At 46.8% G+C, this 12,439-nt stretch overlaps 1 protein-coding gene across 1 annotated transcript in view; it reads left to right on the forward strand.

Moving 5' to 3' along the window:
* Window positions 1–478: 478 nt before the first annotated feature.
* ZCCHC14 (zinc finger CCHC-type containing 14) overlaps window positions 479–12,439 on the forward strand; it is a 53,217-nt gene continuing 41,256 nt past the window's right edge. Inside the window, exon 1 of the mRNA XM_027646431.1 lies at window positions 479–1,415. Coding sequence (XP_027502232.1) covers window positions 852–1,415 — 564 coding nt within the window. The 5' untranslated portion in view covers window positions 479–851. The remainder of the gene's footprint in view (window positions 1,416–12,439) is intronic.

A 12,439-nucleotide genomic window follows, 5' to 3' on the forward strand; every position in this document is an offset into this window, starting at 1 on the left:
AACGACTTGGGGTCAGTCAGGATGTGCCCTGAGGCACCACTACAAGGTACAGGGACAACCCTGAGAGGGTGGACAGGAGCCCCAGGCCCAAATTCTTCACCACAGCCCCTCTGCGGGGTCAGCAAGGCACAGCCCTGCCCTGAGAGGGGTCGCCGCCCCCAGAGCCCACTGAGGGCGGATGCCTCCCCAGGCCCACCGCTCCCGCTCCCCGCGGGCGGCCACACACAAAAGATCGCTATTCCCGCCCCTCTCCTATTTAACGGCCCTGTCCACCAATCAGCGTCAGGGGCGGGGCTAAGGGGGAATTGACGAGCCCCCAGACCCCACTCCCGTGCGCAAGGCAGGGGGCGGGGCGAAGGGTGCCGCCAGCCAATCCGCAGCCGCAAGCCTCCGGCCTGGCCAATCAGCGTGGCGGTGGGCGTGTCCCGCCGCGGGGTCAGGCCGGGAGCGAAGGCGCCCGTCGCTCCCTGTTCCTCGCGCTCCGCTCGCGGCCGAGCCTCCTCACCGTGGGATCCCTCCGCCCTGCGCGCAGCGGCCGGCGGTGTGTGCGCGCCGCTCCGTCCCCCTCCGCCCCGTGAAGGGATTATTTCCCGCGGCGGCGGGGCGGCCCCAGCGGGGCCCCTGTGCGATGGAGGCACCGGGCGCCCGGCGGAGGGACGGAGGAGCCGCCCCGTGAGGAAGGAACGGGAGCGCAGCGGCCTCCTCGGGGCCGCCGGCGGGCGGGGACCCCGCGGCCAGGCCGCGCCTCAGCGCTCGGGCCTGCGCCGCCCTCAGCGGGGCCCGGCCCGGCCCTGCCCGCCCGGGGCTGCCCCAGGCCGGGTGTGCGAGCCCCCGCCGGGGCGCGGGGCACGATGGTGGAGAAGCGGTGCCCGCGGCTGCAGCGGGACGGCGTGTACCGCTGGTTCTCCGAGCTGCCCTCCCCGCAGCGCGTGGAGTTCCTCTGCGGCCTCCTGGACCTGTGCATCCCGCTGGAGCTGCGCTTCCTCGGCGCCTGCCTGGAGGACCTGGCCCGCAAGGATTACCACTCCCTGCGCGACTCCGAGATCAAGGCCAACAACCCCGCGGACCTGGGCAGCCTCACCAACCTGACGGACGAGGTGGTGCGCAGCAAGCTGCTCGTGTCGCTGGCGCTGCTCGGCTCTGCCCACCGCGAGGCCGCCGGGGTCCTGTTCCGCACCCTCACACACATCGACTCGGTCATCAACAACTACGGGCTGCAGCTCAACGAGGGCCGCACGGGGGATGAGTTCCTGTTGCTCTTCACCATGGCATCCAACCACCCGGCGTTCAGCTTCCACCAGAAGCAGGTGCTGAGGCAGGAGCTCACCCAGATCCAGAACATCATGGCCAGCACCAGCAAGAATCCCAGCACCTCTACCCTCAACACCATGGCAACCTATCCTGGCTGCCATAAGGTGGGTATCCTGCTTTTCCACGCGGGAGTGGCACTGCTGCAGGGCACAAGGTTTTAAACCTCGCGTTAGCATTTTAGTGCTAAACGGCAGCTGAAGAGGCTGGCAGGGTTGCTTGGTTGATGATGGAGGTGGTCGGCTGAAAGCAGAAAGAGGTTACACGGAGTTTTTAGGGGCTTGTGACATTAAGTGAGAAGGGCTTCACGAGCTGATTAACAGCACCGATGTAAGCCTTCCCTGTTTTCTTCTCAGTGCATGTGCTGAGGGGACTTTCCTGCCAGCTGCATGGAAAAGCAGTGATTTAGGAAGGGAAACAAACGTGTCTCTACGTTCAGGAGCAAGCATCTGTTTTTAAAAGTTTCCCTGGAAGAAGTTGGAGAGGAGGTTCAGCTTTGGGAGTAGCTGTCCAGTGGCAAAGGCGTCTTGGTGCGTGTGGGTTTTGTTTAGGGGATGTGATGACAAACATTTGGAGTTTCTGATGCTAAACTAAAAGAAGCGTTGTCATTTCTTGTCACCCTTCGGGTATCGATCCTGGTGTCGGGGTTCACCGTCATTAACTTGCTGTTCTTTCATTCAGTTGCAGCAGTCAAGCTACACAGAAACATTTTAAGATGTGCTGTTAGTAATTAGATGTGTGACTGCTTAATTGCCCTCAGCCTGCTACAAATTAAGGAGTCAAACTGTCTTTCTGCCTGATTTTAACCCGCTTGAAAGTTCAAACTAAGCACCAGCTTAGTGAGGGCATGTGAGCAGTTAACAGGCTCCTGAGGATGCTGGAACTCAGTGTTACCCTTCTCTTGGGAAAGAATCCCTAAAGGCTCTGAAAACCCCTGTATTGGGGTAATCCTAAACAGAGCTCCTGCTGAGGGCTCAGTAGAGATTCCATTATTTTGAATGTTGAATTTCAGACTGAGACAGAAGTCTCTGCAGAGTCTTCCCCTGAATACAAATGTCCTTCCGATTTCTTGTTTGCATGAGCACCTCTGCATTGTAAAATTTGCCTGAGAAGTGTTAAACTTTGTATTTTTCTTACTCTTCTCTTCCTGTGTTTTGTGCTTGTTCCCAACCTTTTGTACTGAGGGGAAAGAACAAGGTATGGCAAAGCCTCTTCAGTCAGTTCAAACCTCTGTGTGAATAAAGTATATCTGGAAAGGATATTTCACACAGGATGTAGGAGGGTGTAATTAAAACCAGAAAGAGCTTCTTTTCAGATACTTAACTACTTGCAGCTTCCCTTATTCAAAAGCTGTACCGACCCTGGGTTTGAAAGGAAACACTGCAGATCATAGACAAGTTTTCCCAAAAAATGACAAAATCAGGCAGGCAGGAATGGTTTTTTAGAGTCTGCTTTTGGAGCTGCAGCATCCGTGGAGCTGAGAAACTCTGGCACTATTTCTGTCAATCTAAGATGGACGGAGAATCCATCCTGCCATTTTTCCTGCCAGTAATAAAGGCATCCAGGATGGTCATTGGGTTTTTTTTTTCTTCTGAGCTCATTGAAGGACTGTCTCCTTAAAAAATATGTTTTTATAAAAATTGGTGTTGAGGACTCCTGGTTGGCTAAGGGCAAAGTAGGTGAGAGGGAACACAAAGGTGACTTTGCCTTCCCAGCCTCTGAATGTGCATTTTGTTTGAACTGAAGCAGATTTCCTTCAGCCTGTTAATTTTTTTCGTTGTTAACTGGTAATTTTGCTACTTTTAGTGTAAGCAGTTGGCTTAAAGCAGGAGTTGGATGAAGCAAGTGGAAAAACCAATGTCTTTCTCCATTCAGCCCCGTTTAAATATGCACAAATAAATTCCAACACGGAGGCCTTAGATCTCGTGATGTTACCAAGTTATGTTGTGACAATACTTGTGTTGTAACATCACCTACATAAAACACGGTGCTTGTGGAGAGAAAGTGAGTGCCCTGAGCTGCTGCCTGCCAAGAGTCCTGCGCTCCTCTTCCTCCTTGGAACTGGAGGAGAATTTCCTCCCTGGTGCCAGCACTTTCTTGTGGCTCCTGTTGCTTTACTACAGCTTGAGCCACGCTGAGCTGGGGCGTGAGGCTGTGTTTTGAATGGGGTGGATGCTGCTCCTCAGTCCTCAGCACAAACCCCCCTGAGCTCATCCTTAAGGAGATGGAGAAATGGTCACCATTTGAGATCCTGAGGAGCTCTGGGAAGCTGGGATGGTGTGCATATGTGGTTGAGTGCAAATAGGGAGCTCTTTGTGAACAGGGTGCATTATCCTTCAGCTTTTCCTTGTGAGTGTGGGAATAGGGAGTAACAGTGTTTACCTGTTTTACTGTTACAGTTTATGATTTATCTTTAATTTGTTTTTTCGGGGAGATGCAACAAAAAACTCGACCAGTGCTCTTTGTTCTCTTTGCAGAAACAAATGTGAATGTGCTGCTGCTGCTTAGCCAGTCCTGTTAAAATACGACCCAACTTGATATTAGCTATAATTTTTTTCCAAAGGATTGGAGCTTGCCAGCCTTTTTTCCATCTCCTATCTCTTTGCCATTTTACAGTGAAATCTCTCAAAAATAAATTGTGTTCAGTAGTGAAGATGCTGAACTGTTAATACAAAATCACTGTAAATATTTCATGATTCTTCAAGTTGCTTTGGGGTAGGTGAACACATCTGAAGTTGGTCCGTGATGCAAACAGCTGCTTATTCCTGTTTTCTGTTACTGTCTGCAGTTTTTGACTATGTGGAAGCTCCAAACAGCTGCCCATGTATTTTTTTTTTTGCTTTAATTTGTGCTTTTTAAGATGCTTCATGGCTTATGTGAATCTGAACTTTGCAGGAAAAGGTGGCTCTGGCTGGCTTTAAGTAGGTCAGTAATTATAAGATTCATGGTTTCTACCTGATAGTATAAAATGAACATTAAGTTCCTTGCCCTAAGTAGGGAAAATGCTGCCCTCTCTACATTGGTTTAGTCTCTGTGGAGATGGAATCATGAATATCCTGAGCTGGGAGGGACACACATGGATTATTGAGTCCAACTACTGGCCCTGTGCAGGACATCCCAACAATCCCACCCTGTCCCTCAGAGCATTGTCCAAAGTCTCCTTGAGCTCTGGCAGCCTTGGGGCCGTGACCACTGCCCTGGGGAGCCTGGTCAGTGCCCAACCACCCTCTGGGGGAAGAACCTTTCCCTGATATCCAACCTAACCCTGCCCTGACACAGCTCCAGCCATTCCCTGCCCCTCTGGAGAAAGCTTATTCTTGTCCTGTCCTGTATTTTCTTCTGGTTTTGAATGGTGCCAACACTTGGAGCACTAGAGTTGTGGATTCCTCAAACCTTTTCCTTGCAGGCACGAAATCTAAGGTGGTTGTATGGTTTTTGAAAATTGAAACAATGCCGGTTGTCTTCGAATGAAGCCCAGGCATAAGTGTCTTAAGAATCACGTCTTAAAAAGGTTTTTTCCTGGTGTGAACAGTAATGGGCTTGTTTTTAACTGGAAATGATGCAACTGAGTGTTTGGGCTGGTTGTGCACCCTGAGATGCCCATTCAGATGTGTTTTCTACCTCTGCCACAAAGGAGATGGGATGGTTTTCTGGCTGGCACTTGGAGCCTGGACCTGCAGGCTGTGTGTATAGTGCTTAGAGTGCAAACTGCTGCTCTCCTAAAGGAGGGGAGCTGAAAGCATCAGGGCACATGAAAACCAGTAGCCAAATATCTCCTACTGTGAAGGTGAATTACCACTTCTGCATTTGTGACCCACGGAGAAGGGAGAAATGACTCAGCTCTCTCCCAGCACCTTGAACCTCCCATTCTGACTTGTGTTGTGGATGACTTGTGATGATGAAACATCTCTTTTGGCAAGAGTTGAGAAAACTTACTGGTTTTATTCAGTCTTGGTTGATGGTCGGACTTGATGATCTTAAAGGTGTTTTCCAACCTTAATGTTTCCTGGGGGTGTTTAGCCTGGAGAAAAGGAGGCTCAGGGGGAACCTTCTCGCTCTCTGCAACTCCCTGACAGGAGGGAGGAGCCAGGTGAGGGTCGGGCTCTGCTCCCAGGGAACAAGGGACAGGACAAGAGGAAACGACCTCCAGCTGCACCAGGGAGGTTCAGGTTGGACATGAGGAGGAACTTCTTCATGGAAAGGGTTGTTAAGCATTGGAAGGAACTGCCCAGGGAAGTGGTAGAGTCCCCATCCCTGGAAATGTTTGGGGCCAAGTTGGACAGGGCTTGGAGCCACCTGGGATAGTGGAAGGTGTCCCTGCCCATGGCAGGGGTTGGAACAGGGTGAGCTTTAAAATCCTTTCCAGCCCAGGCCCTTGCATGACTCTGTGATGATGATTCTGTGATCTGGTTGTGTCTTCAGCTGCAGAGCAGGGTCAGAAATAGTCTCTCTGGCTGCAGCTCGTTTGCTGCTGAGAGGGAACAGGAGTCAGTGACTCTGTAGTTATGTGGCTGTTTCGGGTTGGTATCTTGTGAGTGGGGGAAAAGGGTTCTTGCCTAGTCAGCTTCCAAATACTGCACCAGTGGCTATTTCCAGTTTATAGCATAAGGGACTATTTTTCACTCATGTTCATTCCATAGGCTCATCTAAAATTCCAAATAACTAAAGACTGTATATTGGGAGCAGTGGAGAGCTGATCTTCTGAGGGGTCCTGAAATACCTTCATCTGTCTGCACTGTTTGCCTCAGGGGATTGAATGGACATAACCCCATTCAGAAATATTCAGATTTCTATTTTTATTTTTTATCACCTGTGGAGTGATGAGTTATAAAAAACTATCACTTGTTGGGTTGAAACTCAGTCCTTAAGCCCTCACAGAGAAAGCAACCTCATATTAAATGATCTGTGTCAGCTGCCCTTATGGCTTTTATGTGAGCTCTGTAGGGATAGAATAAATCACAACAAACTTAATTTTTAGCCTCTTAACCCACTGAGGGTATTTCCTGGCTTTAGCAGATTATCATAGCTGTTGCTGGCTGGGATTAGAGGTGTTTACTCACTGATATGAGGAGTTGCTATCTTGGAGTGATCTCACTTTCAAAACCACATGAAACCAACCTCAGGAGCTGTAGGGGCAGGTCTTGTAGCTTCCAGCTGGTGACATGTGCCAATCTCTGCGTGGCCTTTGCATGTCCTTTTAGAATTCCGAGCACTTGAGGCAACATGAATTGCACAGGTCTCTTGATATTCAAGTTGAGAAATGTGAGGCTTGGAGTTCTGGCTCTTTTCTTACTGAAGTTCTTGTTTAAAATGTTTTTTGTGGCTTTGATAAAATAGTTCAATCTCAAACCCGCAGTATTTTCAGAAATGAGCTTTAACACATGAAGGAATATTTGGAAGACAATGGTCTCGTAGTAGTAGCAGTATTAATTACCACAAAATTCACTTTGCTTAATCATATGTTACGTGATGAACTTTGAGTTTACAAACCTAAATGTCTTTGCTTGGGAAATACACTGTACATCCAAACATCAGGGACAGAGCAGCCAAAAAAATCTGTGTTGAGCTAATAATGATGATGTTTTTTCCATGAACTGTTTTCCCTTTTTGGCTGAATGAAGTTTTTGTTTTAAGAGCACATTCTGCTTTGCTTTTTAAATTTACTCTTTTTTCCTGCTAATTGCCTCGTAACTGCTGGTTGTCACTGGAGCAACACTGAAGGCCTCATCTCTTGTGGAATAAAAGTGCCTGTTTTAAGGTGCTGGATGTTTTGAACTGTCCCAGACTCTGAACTGTTTTAATTGAATCCGTGCATGACCCTTGTGCTGGAGAAGCAGAGCCAGCAGGAGTTCACCACACCTCACAGGCATTCCAGTGTCTGACTTCAAAGGTGCTGAACAGCAGCCTTGTTTGGGAGTGTTTAACCATTTGGTTTGGTGTTTTTTTTAAATGTTTGTGTGGCTAAAACTGAGATCCTGTCAACTTCAGGCTGGATGGTGGATGCAGCACTGCCCCTTTCTGGCAGGGCAGAGCTGGGAGTCTTCTGTATCTTACATATTCACTCTCGTGTCCATTTTACTGCTTGCTCTGGAGTGCTTTTTATCCTTAAAGAAAGCAAATAGAGTCCCAAGAATATAGATAAGATTTCTCTGAATCCACAGAATCTTATTACAGAAGTGCTGGATCTAATTTGTCTTTTGAAATGAGAACCACTGTCACACTTAAACTAGAATTTGACTTGACTCTTTGGCAAAAGAATTGGAGCAAGTTGAAGTTGTTGTCCATTGAGATTTGAAATGGGTATTAAATCGAGCAAAGAGATGTTGATATGGTCCAGATCTGTATTTCTTTGCATGGGTTTTGTAATGAGCAAACATCCAAATTCCTTGCTCAAAGCAGAATTTTTCCATCACTCCCATTGGTATGATTATCCAACAATCAGCATTGGGAGGGATGCACCTTTTAACAGGTGTTCAGGCCAGTGTAAGGTTTCAGGGTTTTTGTAAATAGATGAAGTGATCCAGAAATAAGCAGATCAGTTACTTAAGAGTAAGATCTTAATTTTAATTAAAGACCTGCCAAGTCATGGTGGTAAACAGTGGAAGTGAACACTTTTCGTGTGTATTGTGAATCCTTCACCAGTGTCTTTTTTTCACCCTAAGTGAAAGAAAAAAGGGCATTGAGGTTCTGGAACATGTCCAGAGAAGGGAATGGATCTGGGGAAGGGTCTGGAGCACCAGGAGCAGCTGAGGGAGCTGGGGGGGCTCAGCCTGGAAAAAAGGAGGCTCAGGGGGGACCTTCTCTCTCTCTGCAACTCCCTGACAGGAGAGTGGAGCCAGGTGAGGGTCGGGCTCTGCTCCCAGGGAACAAGGGACAGGACAAGAGGAAACGGCCTCCAGCTGTGCCAGGGGAGGTTCAGCTTGGATATTAGAAAAGATTTCTTCATTGAAGGGGTGTTCCAGCATTGGAAGGGGCTGCTCAGGGAAGTGGCAGAATCACCATCCCTGGAAGAAAAAATGTGTGGATGTGGCACTTGGGGACATGGTTTAGTGATGAACCATCACTAAAGGACCTCTAAGGTCATTAAGTGCAACCAAACTGGTGTTGGTTGGACTTGATGACCTTAGAGGTCCTTTCCAACCTTAATGACTCTGTGATTTTATGATTCAAAGTAGTTTTATTACACTCAAGCCATTAGTTAAGTGGATGTCGGGGAGGGGAAGGAGGGAAAAATACAATTTGGTGGATTTGTGACTCATCAGATAATTTCTTTATGAATTGTTGCAGAAGAGCCCAGGGTGGCAATGAACCCTTTAACCAGGGGAAGGCTCCTGGGATCATTGCTTGGCTTAGACTTCAGCAGGTTTTCAAATTGCTTCTTTGACTCTCCATTTACCTCCCAAATATATATTCCAGCCCCATGGGGGCAACTTTCCACCCCAGTGCTGGCAAAATGAATATGGTAGCTCTGAAGTCAACATAATATTAACATTTTAAAGGCAGATGTCATTAAGGGCTAAAGGCTTGTATAGCAGATAGGACTGTGCTACACTTGGAATTCTCTTGGGAAGTGTAAGGTAATCTTCTCTTTTGGTGCCTGTGGTTTTAGCTTTTGGTGGCATCAGGTGAAGGAACAGGGACACACTTGTACATCAGTGCTGGGATAGAGAGCAGCAGTGTTTGTTCCAAGGTCTGGTTATTAGCAGGTCTCTGTTTTGATTTTGAGGTGGTTTTAATGATTGGTTTGTAAAACTCAGACTTGATGAGTCCAATAACTCTATGTTAGATTTATGTTCCTTGCATTAACAATGTTCACAATTCTTTAAGCAAAGGAGTTTTAGTGGAAATTAGTTTATAAAATACAACCCAGACTAATTTGGGTCCATCTGTTCTCCAGAATTTCTAAGGAGCCTTGGAGCAGGTGTGTGATTGTCCCGCAGCGTTTAAGTACCACATGGCTCATTTCATTGCAGAGTCTCACAGGACAAAACCATTTGATCTATTATCCATTTTCCCATTTTCCCTTGGAAATGGGAACCCTCTTCACCCTTTGTGTTCCAAGATGGATCCCTTCTTACCAACTTCCTGAGAACAGGTGTATTTGGTAGCTGTTCAAACATGGATGCACCTGGTGTTTACATCTATTTGGTAGCCCCTGGTTGTTGGAACCGCTTGAATTTCTAGCACAAACCATAACACTTTCAGTTGTATCCATGCCCCAGTCCAACAAAGCAACTAAATGTGTGTAAATTTAAGTGTTGAGGACTTTACTGGATGTGTGGAAAGTTGGGTGTGTTTGTGAGCACTTCTTAAACATCCTTGTGGAAGAGCCTGAATCTTCCACAGGAGTAGGTTGTAATTTTCTTCTTGTAGTGGGAGAACAGTCAGGTATTTGTATATGTCATAAATGCAGAACTGGTGCCTGAGGCTATGATTTCTCAAGCAGCTGGGCAGACTAATGTCTTGTTACTACCAAGAGGAAGATGTTTGCTCATTCCTGCTCCTCCTGGTGTTGTCTCAGTGGGTTTTGAGTTCTGGGTCCTTGCACTGGTTGCTCTGTCTCTGGCTCGGATTTAGCCCTGTCATGCATCAACAGACTGACAGCTGAGTGTCAGCAATGCAATTTTTCCAAATTATATAAAACCTGAGTTCTGTCCCTGTGCTGGGAAAACAGCAGCTTATCAGTCTGAGCATGGATGGGCTGTGTCCTTCCCATCAGGCTTCTGCTGGAGCATTTTTGCCATCAGGATTGCACAGTGTTAAAGACCTTGGTGTTAACCTCAAAATAAGCTGCTGTTAATGCTCACTAATATGAATCTGGCAGGAGAGAAGTTGTGTTTCCCCCCCCCAGTGCTCAGTTTCTGAGTGCACTTGCATGTGTTACCTGCTCCAGCCTCAAGCCTGAAGGTCAATTTATGGCTATGAAAACCTTTTCTTTAATGGAGAATTCCAAAGCCAGTATGGACAGCAGCATTTATCTGTGAGACTTTCCTAGAATATCATTGGCCAGTGTTGAAAACTGAATGTCACGTGGAAAGTTTCCTGAATGGGAGAAGATGTTTGTGTCACTTGGAGCTGCAGCCCCAGGATCTCACTGAACTGGCTCATTGCTCCTATGTTTTGTTCACTTTTCTTGCCTGAATTTCATACCTAGTCAGGCACAGAAATCCATATTCTGTTCTCTGGGATCTTATATCATTATTCCATATATACATGGTGCTTTGGGTAGTGGCTATGTTGATTTTTTAGTATTGGCTCCACTTCAAACTAAGTCAGCAAATACTTTGCTATTAAACCATGTATTTTCTGTGCTCTGTTTAGTTATTTTTAAAAGGAACAGATAATTGCTGTTTTGGTCAAACTCTTACCACATTAAGTTTGACTCCTATCAGTCCTGTTATTCTTATGAAAGCTTTTGCAGTATTAAATGTTAGGCATTGTCCCCTGGGAGCAAAGCTAAGAGTTACTGAATCCAGCTTCCCAGATTTACCCTTTTCCATGGTGTCTTCCACTGTCTTGCAGTCACAGAGCCACTTCAGGCCTGACAGAGAAGCACCTCCTGTGGAAGTAATTGGCTTTTTTTCCTTGTGTACCCTTTGATGGATCAAGGGTTTTGGAGAGTTTTCTAGAGCTGCTTTTGCTGTCCAAGGAGGTCTGAGCCTGTAGGACCTCTCTGATGCTGGGAAGGAAATCACTGCTGTGATGGAAATAAGGATGTTGTTGGATGGCTGGTGAAAACGGGAAAAACATGATAATGGCAAAATTCTAGCAATGACTTCTGTTCCCTTGACACATTTGTCTTCAACCTCTGAGTTGAGGCAATTGTTTCTTTCCCTGTTGACTCCTGGGGGTGGAGGTGGAGGGATCAGCATTTTTGATCCTTCTGTCTAATCCATGTTGGGAAGTATCCACTGATAGTAGCTGATACCAGTTCTGATCCATCATTACTGTGGAGAATGAGGCACAGGATGATTCAGGCTGAGCCTCAGTCATTGGGCAGTGATCCATTTTCTTTGTTATTCTCAGTTATGGCCACTGCTTTAACTTGAAATGCAAGAGATGGGCAGGGTTTGGATCTGGAAAACCAGAAGTCCGTCTGTGAGCCAGATGCTTTGCTGTGGTGGGAGCAGGTTAAAGAATCACAGAATTATCCAGGTTGGAAAAGACCTTAAAGCTCATCTTGTTCCAGCCCCTGCCATGGGCAGAGACACATTCCACTAGACCAGGCTGCTCTAAGCAAAGATGTAACTCTGGAATACAATAAAAATAGTTTTAAGAATCTCTTCTGCACCCAGTTGAGTGTTGCAGCTTTCAGAGTGATTGAAAAGCCTGCAGGCCACTCTGATATTAAAGTAATTTATGAATAATGTGATGAAACTATGGATAGGTGCATCCTTCTCCCTGGCCCTCTGGAGAATACTGTGCTGAGGGTAAGATTAGGCAGTGTAGAATATTTAACTCTGGACTTGCTGCTGTATTTGGTTGGTTTCCTTGGACTGTTTTTGCTGATGTTCTCAATTTCAGTTGTAAAATCCAAAGTCTGCTCTTTAAATGTCTGATGCTGCTTCCTCTTAAACCTTGAATGATTCATGATTTTTTTCCAGCATTTATAAAATGTCACTCCTGTGGTTTGTTATGATGTATGGCCTGAACATTCCTGGTTCCTTGATGCCAGCTTATCCCCCTTTACTGTGGACTGTTCCTGCTTCACCAGACAAGCCTTTAACAGTTCTTGAGCAGCACATGTTCGTTCCTTAATGGCATCTTGGCTTTCCCTGAGATGCTCTCGATCCTAAAAGGTCTAGAGCAATTTGCTTAATGCTTCAAATCTTCGTCTCCCTGGAATGCCTTGTTCTTTATTCAGAATCCAGAGACTCCTTGTAGTTGTTTGTGCTGAGCCCAGAGTAGGGAATATAGGAGTGTTCATATGTAGACAGGGAATATTCCTCCCAGAATTTACCTGACCCTGAGTTTGAAGAGGTCCTTCCTGGGCATCTCCTGTGAAGCTTTTCCCAGTGTTTCTCCCAACCCTCCCAGGACAATATCTCCTGCAGTTCCAAGCTGACGGGTTATTGTTCCTCTGTTTGGCTTGGGCTCAAATTTAACAAAAAAAAAAAAAAAGAAAGAGGAA

The sequence above is a fragment of the Corapipo altera genome, unplaced genomic scaffold, assembly GCF_003945725.1.
Source record: "Corapipo altera isolate COAL_440 unplaced genomic scaffold, ASM394572v1 62, whole genome shotgun sequence".
Classification (NCBI taxonomy): Eukaryota; Metazoa; Chordata; class Aves; order Passeriformes; family Pipridae; genus Corapipo; species Corapipo altera.